The sequence below is a fragment of the Podarcis muralis genome, chromosome 11 (genome assembly GCF_964188315.1).
Source record: "Podarcis muralis chromosome 11, rPodMur119.hap1.1, whole genome shotgun sequence".
NCBI classification, from domain to species: Eukaryota; Metazoa; Chordata; class Lepidosauria; order Squamata; family Lacertidae; genus Podarcis; species Podarcis muralis.
This window is the reverse complement of record NC_135665.1, coordinates 8,392,958-8,415,257: the sequence shown is the minus strand read 5'-3', so window position 1 is coordinate 8,415,257 and position 22,300 is coordinate 8,392,958. Positions and strand designations below refer to the sequence as shown.

The following is a 22,300-nucleotide window of genomic DNA, read 5'->3' as shown; positions in this document are numbered from 1 at the left end:
GAGCGGGGCGGCGCTTGTGGCCGCCGCGTCCCGCCGCCCGCCGCCTCCTGCTCCCGCTGGGCTGCGCGAGCCCCGCGAGGGGGGTAAGCGGCGGGGATGAGCGCCGGTGCGCTGCTGCTGCCGCCGCCGCCTCCTCCTCCGCCGCTGCCGCCGCCGCCATGAAGCGGAAGACCTCGGCGGCGGGCGGGCGGCGAAACTCGGCCCCGGCCAGCCTGCCCGACACGCCGCCGCCGCCGGCCGTCAAGAAGACGCGCAGCTCGGCCACGCTGCCCGCCGTCCTGGAGGCGGACGAGCCGGCGCCGCGGCCCCTCCGGAGAGAGCTCTACCTGCAGATCACAGGTGAGGGGGCGCGGGTCGGGGAGGCGGGTGGGCGTGTTTGGGATGGATGGGGCGCCGGTTTTCCCCACCCCCGGTAGCACGGGGGGGGGGGACGACGACTCGCAGATCCGCCTCCCTGGCTTGGAAATCAGCCTTCCGAGTTACTTCGCGGCGCGGATTTTTCCGCAGCTGCCCTTTGCGTCCGCGCGCGCGCCGCCGGGTAAACAATGCCCAGGCTTCCTTCGCGTCTCCAGACGTTGCGCGCTACCCGCGATCCCTTGGGATTGAAAATCTGATGCACGAGGAAGCTGCTGATCCCCTCTCAATAATCGCGGTGTTGTTGTTGTTTTTGCTTCCGAATGCAAATAGGTCAGACGTTCTCCTCCTCCACCACCCCTGGTGTAATCCTGATTTCTTTCTTTTTTTGCCAAAAAAAAAAAAATTGTTTTTTTTATAAACAAACAAACACATAAGACAAACAAACATAAATCACAGCCTTATTGAAAATTACATTTATTAACATTGTTAAGCGACTTCCTGGCTTCCCCTTGGTTGAATTTCATTGCATGTCCTTTTAACGGTTTTCCAAATCACAGTTCTTATAAAATTTAACTTAAACATTAACATCCTTCGATCTTCACATTATGAAATTAAACATATGAATTCATCACTTAACATAAATAAAATCCTAAACCAAGTAAGTATCTGCAAGCTGTTTTCGGTTAATTTAACTTAACATATTTAACTAAGTAATCATTCAATTTAATCCACTCTTCCTGGAGGAGGAGGAGTATCAGGAGGAGTGGGTGTTATCTTGATTTCTGATCAAATCTTAGGATTCTGTGCATTGCCTTTTGTATAGAGATAGGGGAGTCGGGGAAAATGTCTTTTCCTCTGCTGCAGCTAGTTATGAGCCCTTGGGGGAAATTGCTGCCTCCCCAGAGCTGGTGTGCCTGTGTGGGATAAACAAGACTTCTTTATTGTTGCCTGTTCAATGGGTGCTTGTTTTCCTCTCCACCTTTTGTACAGGAAGCTTAAAACTGTCCTGATGATACAAATCCTGAGCAAAAGGACCTCCAGGTTGCTTTGCCACTAGCTCGCTGCTTTATAGAATTGTAGAGTTGGAAGAGACCCCTGGCGGTCATCTAGTCCACCCCCTGCAACGCAGGAATCTCAGCTAAAGCATCCATGACAGCTGGCCTCATTTAGTCGGAATCTCTTTTCTTATAATTTGCAGCCATTGGTTCGAGTCCTACCCTCCAGAGCAGGATAAAACAAGCTTGCTCCATCTTCCATGTGGCAGCCCTTTGGATATCTGAATATGGCTATTCTATCTCCTCTCCGTCTCCTCTTTTCCAGGCTTGCCATAGCCAGCTCCTTCAACCATTCCTCATAAGGCTTGCTTTCCGGACCCTTGTTCACCTTGGTGGTCATTACGGTGGGAAGCTCTCTATAGCACTCCTCGGAGTAATGCAGTAGTTCTAAGCTTCTCAGTACGGTATATTTTTAAAAAGGTAAAGGATCCCTGACAGTTAAGTCAAGTCGCAGACGACTCTGGGGTTGCGGCGCTCATCTCACTTTACAGGCTGAGGGAGCCGGCGTTTGTCCGCAGACAGTTTTTTCGGGTCATGTGGCCAGCATGACTAAACCGCTTCTGGCAAACCAGAGTAGCGCACGGAAACGCTGTTTACCTTCCCGTCGGAGTGGTACCTATTTATCTACTTGCACTTTTTGGCATGCTTTCAAACTGCTAGGTTGGCAGGAGCTGGGACTGAGCAACAGGAGCTCACCCCGTCGCAGGGATTCGAACTGACGACCTTCTGATCGGCAGGCCCAAGAGGCTCAGTGGTTTAGACCAAAGCGCCACCCGCATCCCTCCAATAGTATATTATTATTTATTTATTCATTATTACATGTAAAGCTCATCTATCCTCCAAAAAGCTCAAAGTGGCATACATAGTCCTCCCTACTCCCCATTTCATCTACTCAACAACCCTGTCAGGTTAGTCTGAAACAATTGACTTGCTGAACATCACCCAGGGAGTGTCATGGCTGAGCAGAGGGATGCAAACCCAGGGACAGTATCCAGCTAAACAGTTCCGCTAGCACAAAGACTTTTGAGTGACCCCTAAGTCTGGTGGGTTGAAAGTGGGGGCGGGGAGGGGGACCCAGAACAGATTTAGGGGTTGCATGGAGAGAGGAGAGAAAAGGATCAGGAAGTTGCATTGCATAGCTAAATGTCCCTGCACTACTTGTTGGCTGGGGCAGTATCCAGGTAAACATTTCCACTTGTACATATATTATAGATATATTACAATATGGCATTACACAGGCTATCACATCAGCGTGAACATTCTAAAACAGTGCTAGGCTGCAGTTCCTCTTTTCTAGTTAAGAGATGCCTTAACCTTATGAATCACAACATGATTCTCCATCTGCAGGTTTTACATTTTACTGTGTGTATATATGTTTGTACATGAAATTATACCTACAGTATGATAATATAATACATCTACAAAAATTATAATCTGTAGAATGCCCTCCCTTATGTTCTTTTAGAAGCCAGGTAAACAAACACCTTTTAGAGGCTGATAGATTGGAAGTCCCCTTTTCATAATGCTGTAAATTATGTAACTGATGAGAACTATTATTTTTTGTTTCTATTTCTTAGGCTTTATTGTTTTCATACTACCTTGTTTCTGTAAACCACCATACAGCCATTTTTGCTGAAGGGTAGTATAGAAAGCTCGTGATAATAATAATAAAAAAATCTACATTCTGATCATTGTTACAAAACATATTTTAAGGAGGGAAACAAAGGCTTGGGCAGGGTTCTGGAGTTGAATAACACTCAAGGTTCTTTCCACTCAAATGGTTGCTCTTCTGTCTCAGCCTGTCATGCTGGATAGATGGGGAATCATCAAAGGCCGCCAGCAAACTACTACTGAACAGCATCTCTGCTTTATTTGATTGATCTGCTTTCTTTTTCCTCCAGCTTTTTCCTGGAAACGCTGTGTATTGTTCTGATCTGATGCATACATAATTTATCTGCACAAAATGGAGTGGATTCTTAAAAATCAAAATAAAGAAGCTAATTTTAGTTTAAATTGGATGTTAACACACATTCAGCTGTATTGAGCCTTCAATTACAGTCATTTCAGTGAAACTCTGAAAGTCAGAAACACATGTGAAAGTTTAGACTCATGAGAACAGACCCAAAGGTCTGTTTGCATGAATCAATGGCAGTTTCCCCACACACAGTGGATTGCCTTGTTTTCTGCAGATTTCCCCTCTAGGACCTGATCCCATGCCATTCTGAATAGGTTCCCCCAACCCTTAGGAGCAGCAGGGAGCTAAAGTAAGAAAGAGGTGGGAAAGTCCTGTTCTGTGTGCAGAATTATCTGGATCCAGCCCATGATACCTGAAAACTGAAGCCATGACCTATGTGGCAAGATTCCCAAGTGATCAGGAAAGCACTTTAAATAGCAAATGTAGTTTGGGTCTTATTCTTCAAGTAGTGATCTTCCTTGCACCTATATGGCTGCAAAGAGAGCCAATTTCACCATTGTTCCTCTCTCTCTAAGCAAATATAAATTCTGCAGTGCAAAAGCCCAGAAGACTAATGTACCTAGAGATTTCAGATTATACTCCTTAGTAATTAAAAGGCTCTGCTTAGTTATAAACGGATACTGCTTTGATTATCATTTCAACAAATTATTGTGTGGGCTTGCTGAAGAAAAATATAAGTTGGAAAATTAGGCTGAAACCAGTGATTTGATGTAAACTTTTTTCTTGGCAGTTTTAAATCAACGTTTCAATCATGAGTTAAGTTGACTCGATTTAATCCATCTAACATACAAAGCATTTAAATACAGCATGTCTCTGCATCTTGGGTGGAATCTACGGTATACACATATAAAAAAATGTTGTGAAAATGCTTTTTTTGGGGGGGGGAATGATTTGAAAAATATATTGAATTTGCCTTAGCTCACCATTGCCATCTAGTGTCACATTTGTGTAATGCACACACCTAAAACGTTTTATTTGCAGCTGTATAGCTGAGTCCTGGGTATAAAATGGAACACTTATATTGAGAAGGCTTCATCTGGATGATGAATAATTGCACAAGTTTTCACCGCAGTTAAACTGAAAATCTTTTGAGTCCAGGAAATGTGCTTTATCAGCAACATGCACATATTTGTTTCATATTCTTCTTGCAAGAAAGCAGTGAAGGATTGAATTCAATATAATATTGCATTGTGGATGTGGAAATCAAACATGAGGGGGGAAATACAGAATATTAGGAATACAACATAACTAAAGATGTGGCATTAAAAGATCCCTTAAACTGCTGTTGTAGCTTTTATTTCCACCCAAAGTCTTAAAAGCCTTTTTCTATCTAAATTTTGGAGTGCTTATAGCTGCTGAATCGAATTTCCTGTTGACATCTAGCTTTGTGTTTTCTTATCCTTTCACTTTTATTGTTCTTTGAAAGAGGGTATAAATAATGTTTTGATTTTTATGAACAGCATGTAATCAATGGTAGATGTAAATGCCCATATAAATATTGCAAGAGATATGAATAGCAGACTCTAGCATATTGCTTAGAGCTAGATATTTTAAATCATGTAGGGCTTTTCAAGCCCCCAAAATCCTTGGTGCTTTATTTTTTATTTAACAAAATGTTTATACTACTTGATTGTAATAAAACCTCTTTGCAAGAGATATTAAAACTATCAATGAAAAACACTTAAAACAATTAGAAACATTTAAAACAATTAAGATTGAAAAGAGATCAATGTATGTCAACAACTGCATGTCTGGTTAGGCTTGTCTAAGGAAAAATGTTTGTAGCAATGGGTAAGCTGTATGGCAATTGCACCATAGTGCTAGGCTCGGGGCTGGATAAGCAATAAGCTACTCATTCTAGTCCCAGTGTTCCTAGTGCCCAGTCTAATACTATTGGTTTTTAACATTACTCTCCCTTCATTTCCCCAGTTCTTTGTAAGCCCCCACTTTGTGGGATGGCATGATGGAGGAACATCTAAGGGCTGTTTGATCTATTATGTTCTCAACATGCTCTTGTATTATGCACGCTAATAAACACAGGGCTTAGAAAATGCAGCTGGTTTCAGATCCCTGATATATGTTACATATATTGGAACCTTTTCAGAAAATTATAGCCTGGTTGTAAACTCCGCCTTGGTCAGGTCTCTCCATTTCAGTTGTCCATCCATAGAACAGGAATGTCACTCACTTTCTGAAAAGGGATGCAAGGCATATGGGAGATAATTGTAAAGCACATTACCTCTTAAAAGTGATGCTGCATAAATGGTTAGTAACAACAATAAGTAACAGTCTGTGAATTAAATTCCCAAAACAATTTTTGAAAAAGCCCAGGCATTATTTACTCACAGCTCTGTCTCTCTCTCTTTGCATTGCTTGGCTGGAAAGTTATGTTTTCATTTACAGGGCTTTGCATTGCTCGTTCATGGTAGTACAGTGTTTACTGTGGATATTTTCTGCATTGGATATTTACAGCACTCCTTCAAATGGGCGTACTGACACTTAAAAGTGACTTTGTCCTGTCCAAATAAAAAGGTCATTTGTTATGTCAGTCTGATCCTGTGACAGGCCTAGATATGTTGTGATCAACATGCCGCACAGCAGCCATGGGCTAGGTATGCCCATTATGCAGCTTATTTCACATCACACAAAAAAGAAAAAAAAGATTGTATGTCTGTGTGCCAAATACTTTGGCAGGCCACAGTACATAGCTAGTGGTTTTTGTTCAGCTTGGGAGAGCCTAAGTCAGGGGTCGGCAAAGTTTTTGTGGCTTGGGCCCATTCACAGTCCGGCAGATGTCGCGGTGGGCCGGAGTGTGTGCAGGAGCGCACATGCATGCGCTATTTTCTTTCCAGCGTGGAGGCATGTGCAGTGTCGCGGAAGGTGGTCCCTGCTCTGCTCTGCGACGGTTTAGCGCGGTGCACGGGAGCCAACTGAACAGGCAGCGGGGGTCAATGGGCCAGTTAAAAGATCCCCATGGGCCACTTGTGGCCCATGGGCCTTAGGTTGCTGACCCCTGGCCTAAGCAATGCATGACTCTCTTATGTGTGTAAATTCACTCTGATTGTTGCTGCGTCAGAATAAATGTTACGAAAAAGCTCAGTATAGCTGGGACGTTGCACATGTCCTGAGAATATGTCTCTGATTTTTCTTGGTGTTGAGCTGGTAATAGAAGATTGCAATGATGGACAGGGAAAGCCCTAAAGTGTGTCTCCGTGATAATCCCAATACATGTCACTCAGCAGCATGCTCCCTGACATTAGTTATTCCAGAATTCAATAACAAATCTGATGCAAAAGAAGAACTTGAATTTGGCTAGGAATCTTGCTCTGTAAATGAAACTGTACCCAACTGCCTAAATTTATCAATACTTATTTTGCTATTTTTGGAAAGTCAAGCCTTTTCCCTTTCAGCTGGGGGGCAAAGGGCATCTTGCTAATAGACTATAAATAATCAGGGCATGAAGGTTCCCTTTTCACATTTATTTTAGAACTTCTAAGTTCAAACCCAAGTTCAGCTGTACCCCTAAGGCTGGGTTCTTGCCTGTGGCATCTGAGTTTATTCAATGAAGTCACAAAGTCATAGAATCATAAAATCTTTGAGTTGGAAGAGACCCAAGGCCCATCTAGTCCAACCCCCTGCAATGCAGGAATCTCAGCTAAAGTATCCAAGACAGATGGCCATCCAACCTCTGTGAAAAAACCTCCAAGGAAGGTTCATGAACTGCTTCACCTATAACTTGGTGATGCAATGTCAGTCGTGTGCAACCCAGACATTCTCTGAAGAGATCCCTCTGACAATCAATCAATCAATCAATCAATCAATCAATCGCTTTTCCTATAACAGGGTGCACAAAGCAACCCCAGTTGTTTAGCTTTTTGAGGGGATGCTTCTAAGAGGCTAATCTGCATCACTTGGCATCAAAACATGCTACTTTTGCTGCAGACAATGAAAGGTAGCTTCTATATCCTCCTGTACGCTTTAGCTAGATGCCCTCCCTTGCGTCTATTCTCTCCTGTTCCTCTAAGTCAGGCTTCCTCAGCCTCGGCCCTCCAGATGTTTTTGGCCTACAACTCCCATGATCCCTAGCTAGCAGGACCAGCGGTCAGGGATGCTGGGAATTGTAGTCTCAAAACATCTGGAGGGCCGAGGTTGAGGAAGCCTGCTCTAAGTGTTTGTTGTTTTGATTTTGGGACTAGAAAGGGACCAGCCAGTGTATTTCTAAAGGGGGATTTTCAGCTTTTGCTCACATTATTTCACATCTACAATTGCTTTGTATGAAAGACCAGTATTATCCTTATGCTATTGATAGGGGGAGGCTGAGAATGGCCTTCCTAGGTATGTAAACAGTGTCTAGATTTGTACCCGAGGCATCTTGACTTGCACTGCCCATTGGTAGCCACCCTGTGTCACCTACCGAAAGACTGCAGGCAGCCACCCTGTGTCACAGACTGCTCTGAGCACTATCTTAAAGGCCTTTTAATATTGGATCAAATGCACTTCGCTCACTGCAGAGTTTGCCTCTGTCTTGGCCTCTTGCCTGATATGCTGAAGTAAGCTGTTAAGATGGGCTTTTGAAATGGTAACACAGCAAGATACTGTTGCTCCACTTGGTTTCTGTAGGATACACCACATGGTTCAGAGGAGATCAACATCAGTTTATAAGGGAATGTTCATGTGACCTCCTCAGGTGTTCAAAGGACGTGTAAGGGGGTTGTAGGACTCTAAGGGCTAGCCCCCCTGACCTATGCACCCAGCAGCTATGCTCCACCTCTCACCATCTTTTTCTTCCAACACACGAGAAAGGGCTCCACACACATATCAGCATGTCTTCATAAAGCTCCTCCACATGAGGGGAATCATCCTGGGCCTGTCAGAATTTACCTTTACTATGTTTCAATGTAAGCACCGTATTTTTCGCCCTATAGGACGCACTTTTCCCCCTCCAAAAATGAAGGGGAAATCTGGGTGCGTCCTATGGGGCGAATGCAGGGTTTCGCTGAAGCTTGGAGAGCGAGAGGGGTCGGTGCACACCGCCCCCTCTCGCTCTCCAGGCTTCAGGAAGACATCCGCAGCCTAGGCAGCCCTGCGGGAGGTCCCGCAGGGATGTCTAGGCTGCGGATAGCAGCCTCTTCCTGGAGCGTCGGGCGCCCTGAAAGCAGAGTGTCCGGTGCTTCGGGAATACATCCGCAGCCTAAGCAGCCCTGCTTTATTCCCTTTATTTCCCCCCAAAAAAACTAGGTGCGTCCTATGGGACGGAGCGTCCTATGGGACGAAAAATACGGTACATGGTAGAGAGTCCTGTGACCAAAAAAAAATCACAGCTCCAACCTTCTAGCCCTGTAAGAATTCTTTGTCTGCCAAGGACTTGTACTTCCGTAACAGCAACATGAGCAAAGAATGCAATTCTGAACTTTGCCTGAAGTACACAGGCACATCTGGCAGGAAAGGCAGAGAGGTATCTCCTCTGAAATCTGCTTCGGTGGACTAGGAATGTGCCAGGTATCCTTATCCTACCTAGGCCAGCCAGGCTGGAGCTGCAGCCCAGAGGGCATCTTTTCATCAACAGAGGTAAATGTACCTGGTTTGCAGAGGAACCAGAACTGGTGGCACAGAGGACAAGGGGGCTGGAGACCCTGATTTGATCAAATCTACTTACAGCAAGTCACCCGAGTTGCAAAATAAGCACCATTTTGCTGAAATCAATGGGCAAATTTCCACTGACCTTTTAAAAATGGATGTAGATTGTAGAGGCCTGCCAAAAAACTGGGCATTGCAGTGTAGAATACTGAGCTATGTTGCAGCTGGTGGGGCTTTTTACAAGGGTTTGAAAATATATGTATGGAACAGGTAACATACAGAAAGAAAAGGAACATGACCTGTGTAGATCCTAACTAAACCTCAAGTGCACCAAAATATTTGGTGGTACCTTCCCCCAAGAAGAAGAGGGCTAAGAAGTCTTTTAATATTGACAGTCTTGCCCTTCCCCCCAAAAATGGAGCCTGATCCTATGCACCTTTACTCTGAAGTACATCTAATGTACTGAGTGAGGCTTATTGCTGAATTAAGTGTGCCCAGGTTTGGGTCAGAGTGCATTTCCCATTTGTGAATATTTACTTAGTACAAAGTGTTCCATAACTCAAGGATATTGCTCTTTAAGTGTCTGTTCTGATTATTACAAGGCTTTCTCATGACACCCATTAGTCACTCTCTTAACTGCAGCACTTACCCTGTAAATATTGATAACTGCTTTACAGGAGTGCTGAAGTCTCAAAGGCACAAAATGAGCTGGAGCTCTTCCCAAATGTGTAACGAAATTAAAGAACTTTCAGAATTAGCTGCGAATGGATGCAAAATGAAGGAGTGACTACTGAAATAAGGAATGTAACTATTTGTTCCTCTTAGGCTTCAGATGTGTTGCGCTATGGAAGTAGAATGTATCTTAATGGGTAAAGGTAAGGTCATATACCAATTTATCAATGTTGTGATAGTTATCACAAACACTGTAGCTTACATCCACACTTCAGTAAATGCATTAAAGTCACTTACTTTTTTAATATGGACCCTGGATCCCTGAGTGGGGTGACATTACAGTGGTGCCTCGCAAGACGAAATTATTTCGTTCCACGAGTTTTTTCGTCTTGCGAAGCACGGTTTTGGAAAAGTTTTGGAAAAGCTTCAAAAATCACCAAATTCTTCAAAAACCTCAAAAAAGGCTACCACACCGCGTGCTGTGAGTTGCTCCTCGAAGTCAAGTTGCAACTGTATTAACGGTTTTAAGAAAAAGTAAACATACTTGCAAGACGTTTCCGTCTTGCGAAGCAAGCCCATAGGGAAAATCGTCTTGCGAAGCAACTAAAAAAACCAAAAACCCTTTCGTCTTGCGAGTTTTCCGTCTTGCGAGGCATTCGTCTTGCGAGGTACCACTGTACTTGGGAACAGAGACCTTGGGCAAGTTATCTTGGATAACTAAAATAGAAATGGTGATGTTACTCAGAGTAGTCATTAAGAAAGTGGTTGTAATGATGAAAGAGATTGTGATTGTGCCAAGCCTTTAGCTTATGGTATGGTGATATATAAAGTGAGTTGCAGTACTTTTCAGTTAGCATGCTAAAACAAATATTTGATATCTGAAGAAACTGTAAAACATTGACCCCCTCCTAAAGAAAAGTGTCCATTTTTGGCTCGCCCTTTGAAACTGTCCTCTGTGGACACATCTATTACGGAAGGGTTTAAATGTTATTATTTCTACATTTGGTTTCTTTCATAGTAATAGGTGTGGTAAGGAATTGTAAAAATGTTCTGCCATGAGCATTCCTTTAAAGTTAGCACCCTAAAACAACATCTCCACACCCTGCAATTAACGTCTTAAAATTGCTAATACTTCTTTCATAATATTCTGCCACTAGCTTGGGAAGAAGCAAATCCTCAGCTTACAAACAAATAAGCACACAGTGTTTTCTTTTTACCCATGGATTTTCCCTTTGATGAGCAGCAAAATGAGGAAGAGCGTGTAACATGCAAAAGTGAAGAAAACTAAAAGATGTAATTCTAAAAAGGCTGTGCTTTCAGAACTGAGACATCTCACATGCATTTTTCCCCTAGTCCGCAAATGGTACACCCCTCCCCATAAAAAGTTTAGGAACATAGGCAAGTTTCTAAGTAAGACCACCAATCAGTTGAGCTTCTATCAATGCTGGCCACCAGCAGCTTCCCAGGTTTTAGACAGATTTTCCAACCCTACCAGGAAATGCTGAGAATTGAAACTGGGATCTTCACCATGAGTTATGGGGAAGGGCAGATCCTGACAATACTCCATTCATCCGTGGCGAGTCTCACAGCAAAGTTCTATAGTGTGAAAGCTTCCCTGTGCCCCTCTGAGGCCACAATTTGCCACATCGTGCTGCATTATACTTCTATAGGTTTTCTCAGCATGTGTGCATCATTCTTTAATCTGAAATAACAACAGTTGTTGTTGTTTATACCCCACCCATCTGGCTGGGTTTCCCCAGCCACTCTGGGCAGCTCCCAGCAGAACAGTAAAAACACGAGATAAACACTTGACAGTCCCTTGAGATAAAGCACAAAGCATCACACAAACCAGTTTCCCTGTTGCTGACAAAAAGCCAATTCATTTATTAGATTTCCTAGCTATGGAATCACACTCCCGAGTGCCATTTTCTTTTCCAGGGGAATCCATGCACTGTAAATCTCAGCATGCATTATCAATTCTCCTCCTTTCTACATGTAAAGGAGATACACAGGTGGGAATCTGATTTATGGGAAAGCAGCTCACATGTGGAAGCTTTGATAGACAGAGAATTGGACTAGGACACTAGTTCAAACGTCTGGGTGCGCTTAGCAAATTACTCCCTATGTTTTTGCTCTCTTAAAATGGAAACGTCAGCAAGCCATACCATAAAACTCTTGAGGTTTTGCACAGCACTTTGCTCATTTGAGGTGCCAAAGAGGTGATACTTAGTGTTTATACAGTGCTATGAATTGTTCAGAAGTTAACCATATTGTAACAGTTTCAGCAAACCTGTAACTTTGTTGTTGGCATACAACTGTCTCTAGAGACAATGGAGTGTGCCTGGGAGGGGTGTGAAGTCAAAAACGCTTCAGTGCCTAGCCCAGAAGGAGTCATCACCCCAAAGGTACTACCCCTCCCCTGACACCCCATACGCCTGTAAATTAAATTAGGATTATTGCCCCCATTTTACAGAAGGGGCTGAGGTTGCGAGAGAGACTCTTGTGTGGCTTCCAAGGAACCATACTAGGAATTGCACTGCCCCCCCCTTTTATTGTGCAATCCTGTGCATGGTGCCACAGAAGTCAATGTAAACTGTACTTGTGCATTGCAACTTTTGCCAAAGCTATGCTGGAGCATGTGAAAGAGTGTTCTCAAACAATATACACAAAGTATCAAATGTGGTGACAGTAATAATAATGCAACAAAACAACACCACCACAAACTGGCTTGTAAGTATAAAACCAAATCTACTAGAATAATAGCTAGAATAGAGATAGATTTGTAACCATTCAAGCAACAAACATACTAAGGTGCCATGTGCGAGACAAAGCCTGGAGATACTGGAGAAACAAGTTGTACATTTATCCACTCCATGTTTACAGTATCTCCAGGCTTTGTTTTGCACATGGCACCTTAGTACAGTATGTTTGTTGCTTGAATGGTTACAAGCCTATTCTAGCTATTATTCTAGTAAATTTGGTTTCATACTTATAAGCCAGTTTGTGGTGGTGGTGTTTTGTTGCATTATTCTCCAACAATGCCTTCCAGCTCAAATGTTTTGAGGGTACAGTGGTACCTCGGGTTAAGTACTATAATTTGTTTCGGAGGTCCGTACTTAACCTGAAACTGTTCTTAACCTGAAGCACCACTTTAGCTAATGGGGCCTGCCGCTGCGCCGCCGGAGCATGATTTCTGTTCTCATCCTGAAGCAAAGTTCTTAACCTGAAGCACTATTTCTAGGTTAGTGGAGTCTGTAACCTGAAGTGTATGTAACCTGAAGTGTATGTAACCCAAGGTACCACTGTATTTGGGAGCCACCTTGAGCACCTCATATTGCGTAAAGGTGGGATATGGGAACTCTTACTTCTGTTTTTTTTATTATTATTTAAAAAACCTATTATTTTGTTAAAACACACCCAATGTTTCCTCTTGTGAAACCTTAGCCATCTGTTGCTCTCTTCTTTTAGTCTGGAACAACCTATTTCTCTGAGGAGACTCAAGATGGCTACGGGGCTGCGATAAAAATGTCACAGCCTCCCACAGCCGCTTACATTCAAATCAGCAAATCCCAGCAGTACAAAAGCAAGACAGAAGTTTCCAGAAGGGCTGCCTAACTTCATTGAAATTCGCGTTGGTTTAGCACGGGCCAAGGAAAGCAAAGAGGCGGCGTCGGGGGACTGTTTTTGAGTTTTGTGGCTTCCTCCAAGGCCCCTTGAAAGCTGCAAGAGGCTGCCTCAGATATTGTCGCGGAGGGGAAAGGGGGGAAAGCGAGCGAGGCGCCTCAAATGTCGTCGTGGAGAGGAGAGGTTTCTGGCCAGCGGTGCGCAAGTCTGCGCGTCGCCTCAGGCGGCGAGGCAGAGCCACCGGGCGGCCAAGGAATGGAGCTCGGCCTGCCAAGTCCCTGGGCGAGCCCGGCTACTGCCTATCCCCCCGCGGGCCCGGCCAGCTCTCCTGGCGGCGGCTGCTGGGCTGGGGGAAGAAGGGCCGTGCCCCGCTCGGGAGGCGAAGGGCGGCTGCTGCTGCCTCCGGCTAGCGGGAGCGGCTCTGCCCCGTTCGCCAGCCAATGGCAGCCGCGGGGAGGCCTTCATCGACGGGGCTGGCTTTTCTCCCCCAGTCGCCTGCGCTTCCCCGCGGCCGGGCGAGTCCCCCACCCCTCGGGCTTGGGACCGGGCGCGCTCTCGGCCGCTGCAGCGGGAGCGGTGGGCGGCGGCGGCGGCGGCGGAGGCTCCGCAGCGTGTTTCTGAGGAAAACTTTCCGGGGGGAGGAGCCCTTCGCTGTCTCCTCCGCAGCCATTTCCAGCGCGCTCCGCCTCGGCTTCCCCAGCCTCGGCCGCCTTCGCTTCATGCCTGTAAACAATGAACGCCGGGAAGGACTTTCGCCTGTGCGCGGAGGTGGCGAAAGGTGAGGAGGGGGAAACAAGGGTTGGGGAACGGAGCAGGGCGGGCGGCGGGCGGGTTTCTCTGGCTCGACTTTTTGGCCCTTTAAAGACTCGCGGAAGTTTCCCGGCCAGCGTGTGAACCCGGGACGCCGGGCAAGCAAGCAAGCAAGCAGGGCGACTCCTCGGCTGCTGGTGGCGTGGATCATGGCCCGCCGGGGTTTATTTCCCCCAATTTTTTTTTCCAAATTTATAACAAACATATCCACAAACATATAAAAAAATCAACAAACATACATATATCCTAACTGTAAAAATTCCACTTTTGTTATCATTCTTGGGTGACTTCCTCGAATCTCCCTGGCTGAGCTTCCCTATAAATCATTGTAGCAGTTTCCCAAAACTAGTTTCACACAAAATTTACTTGATCCATTAACATCTTTCTTTCTTTTCCTTTTGACTTTTATCCATAGTATTCGACAACATCACATATTTAAATCCTAGGCCAATCTGTTACTCGCAAGTCATTCTATTTAAGTTATCCTAACATATCTAACTAAATAATCTTTAAATTTCTTCCATTCCTCTTGATACTCCTCCTCCTCCTTCTGGTCGTGGACTCTTCCTGTTAGCTCTGATAAATCCATCATCTTCATAACCCCGCCGGGGTTTATACCCAGTTTGCGAGAAGTTTGGTGGGGTGAAATACAAATGACAATCTCGCAGCAAGTGTAGTTGTGTAACAAAAGGGGCCCCGGACTTTCCTTTCCTCGAGCTTCGTCTTTTATATAAGCCGTTTAAATTTGGTGTCTTTATTTGGCATTAAATGCAAGTGGTTTGTGGTTATGAGCTGCTTTGCAAAAGGATACAAACTGCAGGCTGCCGGCAGCTGTCTGTCTGCACATGGGGGTGGGTGGCTGGGTAGACTGCGTTTGTAAATACTTTGCACACGCAAGCAAGCAAATCTGCTGGTGCAACACCCCATTGCAGGGGAAATAAAAGAGAAACCTCAAGAGAACAAAACGGGTGAATCTGAGAATACAACCCAACCCTAGCCATGTAAGCTCCCTTGACTTCAGGAGGGTTTTCTTCCCTCCTCTAAGGCTAGGATGTATATAATTCAAGGCTCGTGACTCTTCCAAGGAAAACATGTTTATTGCTGTGTTGCACCACGGCCTTACAGGTATTTACTTGGAAGTAAGTCCCCTTGGAAATCGCTAGGGCTTCCTAGTGGGGCAAAGACTAGTTGATTTAAATCAATGTGGCAAAGAATCCACTGGGATCCTACAGGCTGGCATGCTCATCTGTTTGGCTTGGAAATGTTTTAGAGTGCTGCTTTTGTTAATCAAGAGGTTTTTGTGAAATGATTGCTTTTCATTCAAAAGAGAACTTAAAAAAACCCCTTCTCATTCTTCCTTCACAGTTGCATTTCATACTTCCTCCAGTAATTTAGAGATAGCCGTAAGGGTATGATCAAAGCCACTAGTTTGACCTGTGTTCTGACCCAAACAGACCTTTAAGTGAATAATAATATATTTTCTTTGTTTCCCCCTTCTCTCTGCCTTTAACAAAACAAACAAACAAAGCCCAAAGCACACATTTTAAGCAAGTCTGATTACATGTAAATGATGTGAAGGGGAATTTGCTAGACTAAGAGTAGGGTTTCTAGACCCACCACAATGTCCACCTATTAGGTGTGGCTATCTGCCAGGGAAAGTCTCTGCATGTAGTGGTATTGAGGCACAGAGGGAGCAAAACCCTAGGCTTTTTCTTGCAAATGTCCATTCCTATAATGCGTGGATGCTGGAGTGGAGCCAGTGTCATTGCACAAGCACACAGCCTTGTTCTACACATTGTTCCCCTTAATAAAACGCATACATGAGGGTGGCTTTAGTAATGTATTATTTCCTTCTCACAGTGAAATTAAGTGGTGCTCTGGTCTCTGAACCACCCTGTGAAGTAGATTGGAAGAACTTTGCCTGAAACCGCCCATTGAGCGACATAGGTCAAAGTGGGTTTGAGCCTGAGCTTCCTACATCCAAACACAGCATTTTGGTCACTTAATTCACCACCATGACCAGTTGTTAATGTTTTATGTTGCCTGGCACAAGAGCATATCCGGGTTTTTTATATCTGCAGTTTTAACTCAGTTCAAATAGGATCAACATATTTGTATGCAGATATATTGGCTTTCATGACAACTACTAGTTTCATGCCTGTTTTTCAATTTCAGATCGTGTTTATTTTGCCATTCTCTTCCACAAACCAAAGAGTGGTAGCTCAAGCACACATTATTTCTGCGTAGATGATGAATATGTATATGAGAAGTAAGTATAATATTATTCCCTTGTTCTTCAACACAGTGAAATAAAGCAGCATGAGAATGTAATAGGAATCTTTATCATAGCAGGTATTATTATAATATCCCTGTCCCTGAAGGGAAAATATAATGGGAGAAGTTCAGCAAAGCACTACGGCAATCATTCAGTCAGTGCAAGCGTTTCAGCTTGCCAGACAAACCATTTCCCCTCTCCTCCCCCTATACACTGTTCTGGGTGTTCTCCCACCCACCCTCTGAGTCAGTTGGGGGAGGCACAGGGGAAGAGATGGAGGAAAAGCCCCCTTGTACCAGCAGAAGTCCTTGTGCATGCTTCCTTCCACTAGCAGGACTCCTCAGTTGAATCTGGCCCATAGGATCAAGTAAGATGGTTGAAGGTAACCAAACAATGTAAGAACATTTCTGCTGGACCAAACCAAAGGACTGTCTGGTCTAATATCCTCTTCCCCACAGCGGCCAACCAGATACCTATGAGAAGCCCATAAGCAGGATGTGAAGGCAAAAGCCCTCTCCCACTGTTGTTCCCCACCAGTAGTATATTGCTGGGGAGCCATACTGTTTCTGAGCCTCTGTTGTCTCCACCATGACTAGTAACCATTGATGATTCCATCACAGTGGTACCTCTGGATGCGAACGGGATCCGTTCCGGAGCCCCGTTCGCATCCTGAAGTGAACGCAACCCACGTCTGCACGTGCGCAGGTCGCGATTTGCCGCTTCTGCGCATGCGCGTGACGTCATTTTGAGCATCTGTGCATGTGCGAGTGGCGGAACCCAGAAGTAGCACATTCCGTTACTTCCTGGTCGCCGCGGAGTGCAACCTGAAAATGCTCAACCTGAAGCAATTTCAACCCGAGGTATGACTGTAATTAGTTTAACCAAGAAAGTAGCCATCACTAGGTCTTATAGCAGCAAATTGCATATGCCCAACTAAAAATTAGCAAGGTTCTTGAGGGACCACTTAATATTTTATACACACACACACACACACACACACACACACACACACACACAAAGTTCTCATCTCAATTTCTCCTCACAGCAACCCTGTGAAGTAGATTAGAGTGGGAGTCCCAGTAAACATACTGGCTGAGTGGAGATTTGAACCCTGGTTTCCAGGTCCTAGTCCAGCACCCTAGCCACTACACCAAACAGGCTTTCAAAACATATATAGATCGTATTTTAAATAGCCTTTAACTGGTACATATCAGAAAACGATTGTAGATGTTGCCAGTGCCATAGTATGAAATTTGTTGTCCGTGGACCATAAGTCGGGTCCTTGTTAGCTTGCTTTTTATAATATGGTCTTCATGAAAACAATTTCAGTTTCCCTTGTTTAAAAAAAAAAGCAGTCATGCAGATACAAGAACAGATGGTCTCAACTGTTCATCAGCCTTTCTGTGGATCACCTGAATAGGCCATAGTTTGAGGGAAAACTGTGTGTAGCCAGTATAAACTGCTTAATCAAGATTCTGTATCTTTGCTACGTCATTGCAAGCATCCTGTTTTCTGAAAGAAGACAGGCTCAGATCAGAGACTTGTTCAGCAAGAAACAGGCAGCATCCTTTGTGGGTTGCCTTTGGTAGATATTCCTGAATTAAACACCCACAGCAGAGGCTGATTGGTAGGAGGCAAGGACAGAATAAGAATTATTCAGAGATCCAGTGGGCAGCTTCCACCTTATTCAGTTCTTGTCACCTTCAGTATATATTTTAATTTGCAGCTGAAAGGTTTTGAAGGGTTTTAACAGGGTGCTAACAAGCTTTTGTAATTTCTGCATTGTTACCTTTCGGACTGACTTTTCTAAAAACAATGTCTGCAAATTGTTTTAGAGAAAATTCCCAAATTGTTTCAACACACACTGACATTGTAATCTAGTAGACACCGCAGAGCTGTTTTACAATATGTATGAGGGTTACATAATTGTTTTTCCACCGATAATTGCAACATATTCGAACAGTAATCTAGAAGTGAATCTGAATAAGTGGTATGTCAGCTATAATGCCTGCTTATGTGGGCAGTGCTGGCAGAGTTGAGGAGGGATGTGGTTCTTTTGAACAGCCATTTCAACCGAAGTATTTCAGTTTAAGCGAACTTTTTTTCTTCTTCACCTCTTCTCTTACCCACCTGCCCCCTTTCCCCAAGTTTCTATGCAGATTTTGGCCCACTCAATCTGGCAATGATTTACAGATACTGTTGCAAGCTAAATAAAAAATTGAAGGTAAAAATGAATTTGTACTCAATGGTTTGTATGTTATTATGTTCCTTTATAAAATGTTGCTGGGAGTGAACATTATTCACTTGAAGTTCATGTGTGCACTGTTTTTACTACTTTATAATCACTGGCAGAAAATATCTAAAGCGATAGGGATTTAGGTTGGTGTTCATATAGGTAGTGCAGTCCAGAGAGTGGTGTGTGTGTGTGTGTGTGTGTGTGTGTGTTTGTGTTTGGCAAAAGGGTGGGGAAGAATAATGTGGTAGAACTTGCCTGCTTTTATTTTGGAGTACAAATAACAGGGAATTCATTCTGTGGTTAATGGATAAAGGCCGAAGGCAAGAAGCTGAAAACCATGGAACTTAAAAGTCCTCGTGGTATCACAGACAAAATAAACTTACTAGGAAACGCTATTTGGAGTGGAAGTGCCCCCTCCCCCAAGGAATTCCTTGTTTCTGGCAACCTGCCAGTGTCTGAAGATAATATGTATTTCAGTTGGTTTTATCTTTTTCATTAAAAAAATAAAATCTTAACAATGCTTGCCAGCACCTCTTGACGATTAAAATACTGGTTCTTTATAATAAACATAGGTAAAGGTAAAGGTACCCCTGCCCATACGGGCCAGTCTTGACAGACTCTGGGGTTGTGCGCCCATCTCACTCAAGAGGCCGGGGGCCAGCGCTGTCCGGAGACACTTCCGGGTCACGTGGCCAGCGTGACAAAGCTGCATCTGGCAAGCCAGCGCAGCACACGGAACGCCGTTTACCTTCCCGCCAGTAAGCGGTCCCTATTTATCTACTTGCACCCGGTGGTGCTTTCGAACTGCTAGGTTGGCAGGCGCTGGGACTGAGCAATGGGAGCGCACCCCGTCGCGGGGATTCGAACCGCCGACCTTTCAATCGGCAAGCCCTAGGCGCTGAGGCTTTTACCCACAGCGCCACCCACGTCCCTATAAATAATAAACATATAATAAACATACCCTGTTGTTTTTAACATTTTAAGGAAAATGTATCTTGTACTGTAACGAAATGGGTGGGATTCTAACCTAAGTCAAATATAGGACCCCCATAGATGACATGCGGCACCCACACAAGGGATCAGTTTGTCGCTCCTTGTGCACCACCATTCAGCATTACGCACCCTGGGCAAGAGGCAAGCCAAATAAAAACATATGACAAAAGCTCTGAGGCTCTCTGCCCTAGTCTATTCAGCGGCATGATATTTAATCTTTTGATCAATATAAAATTGAAAATTACTTACGTAATGGAATATTCCCCACACTCAACTCTCCCTGTGCATCCTGTGCTCTGTCTCCCCAAATATGTTTCAGAGAGTTGGGGCGTGGGACCCAGAGCAAATTTAGGAGGTGTGTGAGGAAAGGAGGGGGAGGGGAAATTATGTTGCACAGCCAAAAGTCCTAGCAGAAGCGCTTCTTGGATTACCCCGCTAAGACCCCCAGAGGTAGGCTGTGGCCTCCCCTTTAAAATAATTAGGAAACCAACTCCCCAAACTCCACCTCTGCTGTAATGTTGGAACAGATAACTAGAAGAAGTAAATCATGGATACTGTGAAGGTTAAATACATCTAGTTGCTGTTCCTCCCTGCTACAGATCGGTAGACCCCACAAGCTTGTAATCTGTTTTCTTTTTCCTTTATGATCAGATGGAACAGTGTACAAGGCAATCTGTTATTTTCAAGTTTTTACAAAAATAATACCCTTGGGTGTTTTATAGAACTAGTAGTATATAATGGCAATTAAGCCTTACAACTGTACTATGTAGTAGTGTGAGGGATCTTGGGACAGCCAGCATGCTGAAGAAATGGCTCGTCTAGTCAAACAAGTCATACTATTTTCTAGGCTTTCCCACATTTTTTCAAGTTATTTAGTGCAAGAATTTCTGATAGTAGATGGGGGGAAATGCCTATTGGGAAGACATTGCAGAATAAAAAAACAGAAGCTGCAAATACATTTTCATTCAGCCTTTGAAATGCGGTTGCAAAGTTAAACAGTGAAAACTGAAGTTTGTGACTCAGCAGTTACACACAGCTGCAAGACTTAAAAGTGATGTTTGCTGTGGAGATCTGATAAATTGTAAGTTTGGAATTTGAAGTACTATGTGGAGGAGCTGGTTATGGGATTACTCTTGGATCTTCACATTCCAATTACTCTGCTTGGGCCACATTAACACCATACATTTAAAGTGCTGTGAAAACACTTTTAACAGTCATTGCACCATTAACAAACGACGCATCCCAGGTTTCTTTGGGGAAAGCCATGATAGTTTAAAGTGGTATTGCAGTGCTTTAAAAGTATGGTGTGAATGTGGCCTTGTAGTAATTATTTTTCGGTGAACAGGGAAGCTGTGTGCTCAGGAGCTAGAGGTTTATAAGAGCATGTCTAGAGAAGGACAGCACTATAGGTTCAAATTTATGTTCGGGTGTGTATTTTTTATTGCTCTTCTATAAATGACTAATGAATCTCTGAGGTGTGTAAATAAATTTCACATTGTCTGGTACAATTAAAGTTTACAAAAGACCCTTTAAAACAGCAAAGTTGAGGAAATTGCTTCTCATAATAACCTCATGTTTACACAAGCTCTTTTGTTCCTGACTCAAACACTTATGTTATATTGTGGACTTCAGAATTGTTTCATTAAATTATATTTTAACTTTGGATATTTGATCTTCTAGCTCATTTAATTTTCTTCTTCTTACCATTTTCAACCTTCATTACTATGTATGCTGGGTCCCAATGTCCCTCTTTGTTGTAGAAAGGCTTTGACAAAGAAGTAATTATTTGAATTATGTCTTAAATGAAATGTAACAGTGTAACTACGTGTTACCAAATGAGGCTGTTTTCTATGTGTGCTTACTACTTAAATATGATTCAAATACAACTTTTTATAATGCAAGGAGTTGGATTATAACTCCATTGTTTATTTCTTTGGTACAGTCCTTTACCATGTTAAGAAAGAAGATTGTTCATTATACTGGCTTTGATCAGAAAAAGCAAGTCAACGCAGCCTTCCTCATAGGCTGTTACGCAGTAAGTATTCTAATGTTTAACTTTAAACTGTCAAAGACCCACAAGCCTGTGTCGTCCCTGCCCCCTCATGTCTAGTGATCAAGTAACTTGTGATTCATGTCTTTTTGCCCTCAGTTTAGGAAAAGGAATGCATTCATAGGATAAAACCGCTTTACGGTTTTATCCCTAAGCCCATTTTCTTTCCCCATTTCCCCCTCACTTGTTGCTGCTGTTACTCTTATTACTAGATATATGGATTTATTTATTGCCAGACCATTTTGGCAAGCTCACCTGCCTTGCTAAACCAGATGTCATATATGATACCGTGTGAGACAGGTGGAGATGTCGCTGGACCTACAAAGCCTCTTTGCAAGCCCCAGTGCTCAGCTGATCTGTCCTGGCTTCCATGCACAGATCAATGCAAAAACTAGTCACCTGATGGTCATTGTGATGTCAGGTGATTGGCAGATGAGTCAGGGACGTCAACCTGACAAGCGGGGTTGTGAGGAAGATGAGGGTCAGGCCCAGTTCTTTTCTTCTAGAAAAAAAGGTGCCAGTAGTGTGTACATTTGAGTACCCCCAGGAAAAAAAACACTGATCAGGCCCACTGGTAGATCTAGTTATACCCTATTATAAACAGTCCAGGGTTTTGAAGTTTCAAAGAAGATGAAAGACTTTTTAAAACATTAATTGAATTGGGACAACTGGGAAT

General features: G+C 43.8%; 1 protein-coding gene across 11 annotated transcripts in view; it reads left to right on the top strand.

Annotated features, from left to right (window-relative positions):
• Positions 1 to 22,300, top strand: part of CDC14B (cell division cycle 14B) — a 57,777-nt gene continuing 35,477 nt past the window's right edge. For 4 of the 11 annotated variants that reach the window (XR_013394609.1, XR_003708989.2, XM_028749502.2 and 1 more), the window contains exons 1-4: positions 5 to 339; positions 16,246 to 16,339; positions 18,494 to 18,569; positions 21,517 to 21,609. Coding sequence is in view for 9 of the 11 variants with exons in the window: in XM_028749502.2 (XP_028605335.2) it covers positions 159 to 339; positions 16,246 to 16,339; positions 18,494 to 18,569; positions 21,517 to 21,609 (444 nt within the window). In the remaining 2 variants the exon portion in view is untranslated. Of the gene's footprint in view, positions 340 to 13,658; positions 14,039 to 16,245; positions 16,340 to 18,493; positions 18,570 to 21,516; positions 21,610 to 22,300 lie in introns of those variants that run through there. The other 7 variants (XM_028749505.2, XM_028749503.2, XM_028749501.2 and 4 more) reach the window with 5 other exon arrangements.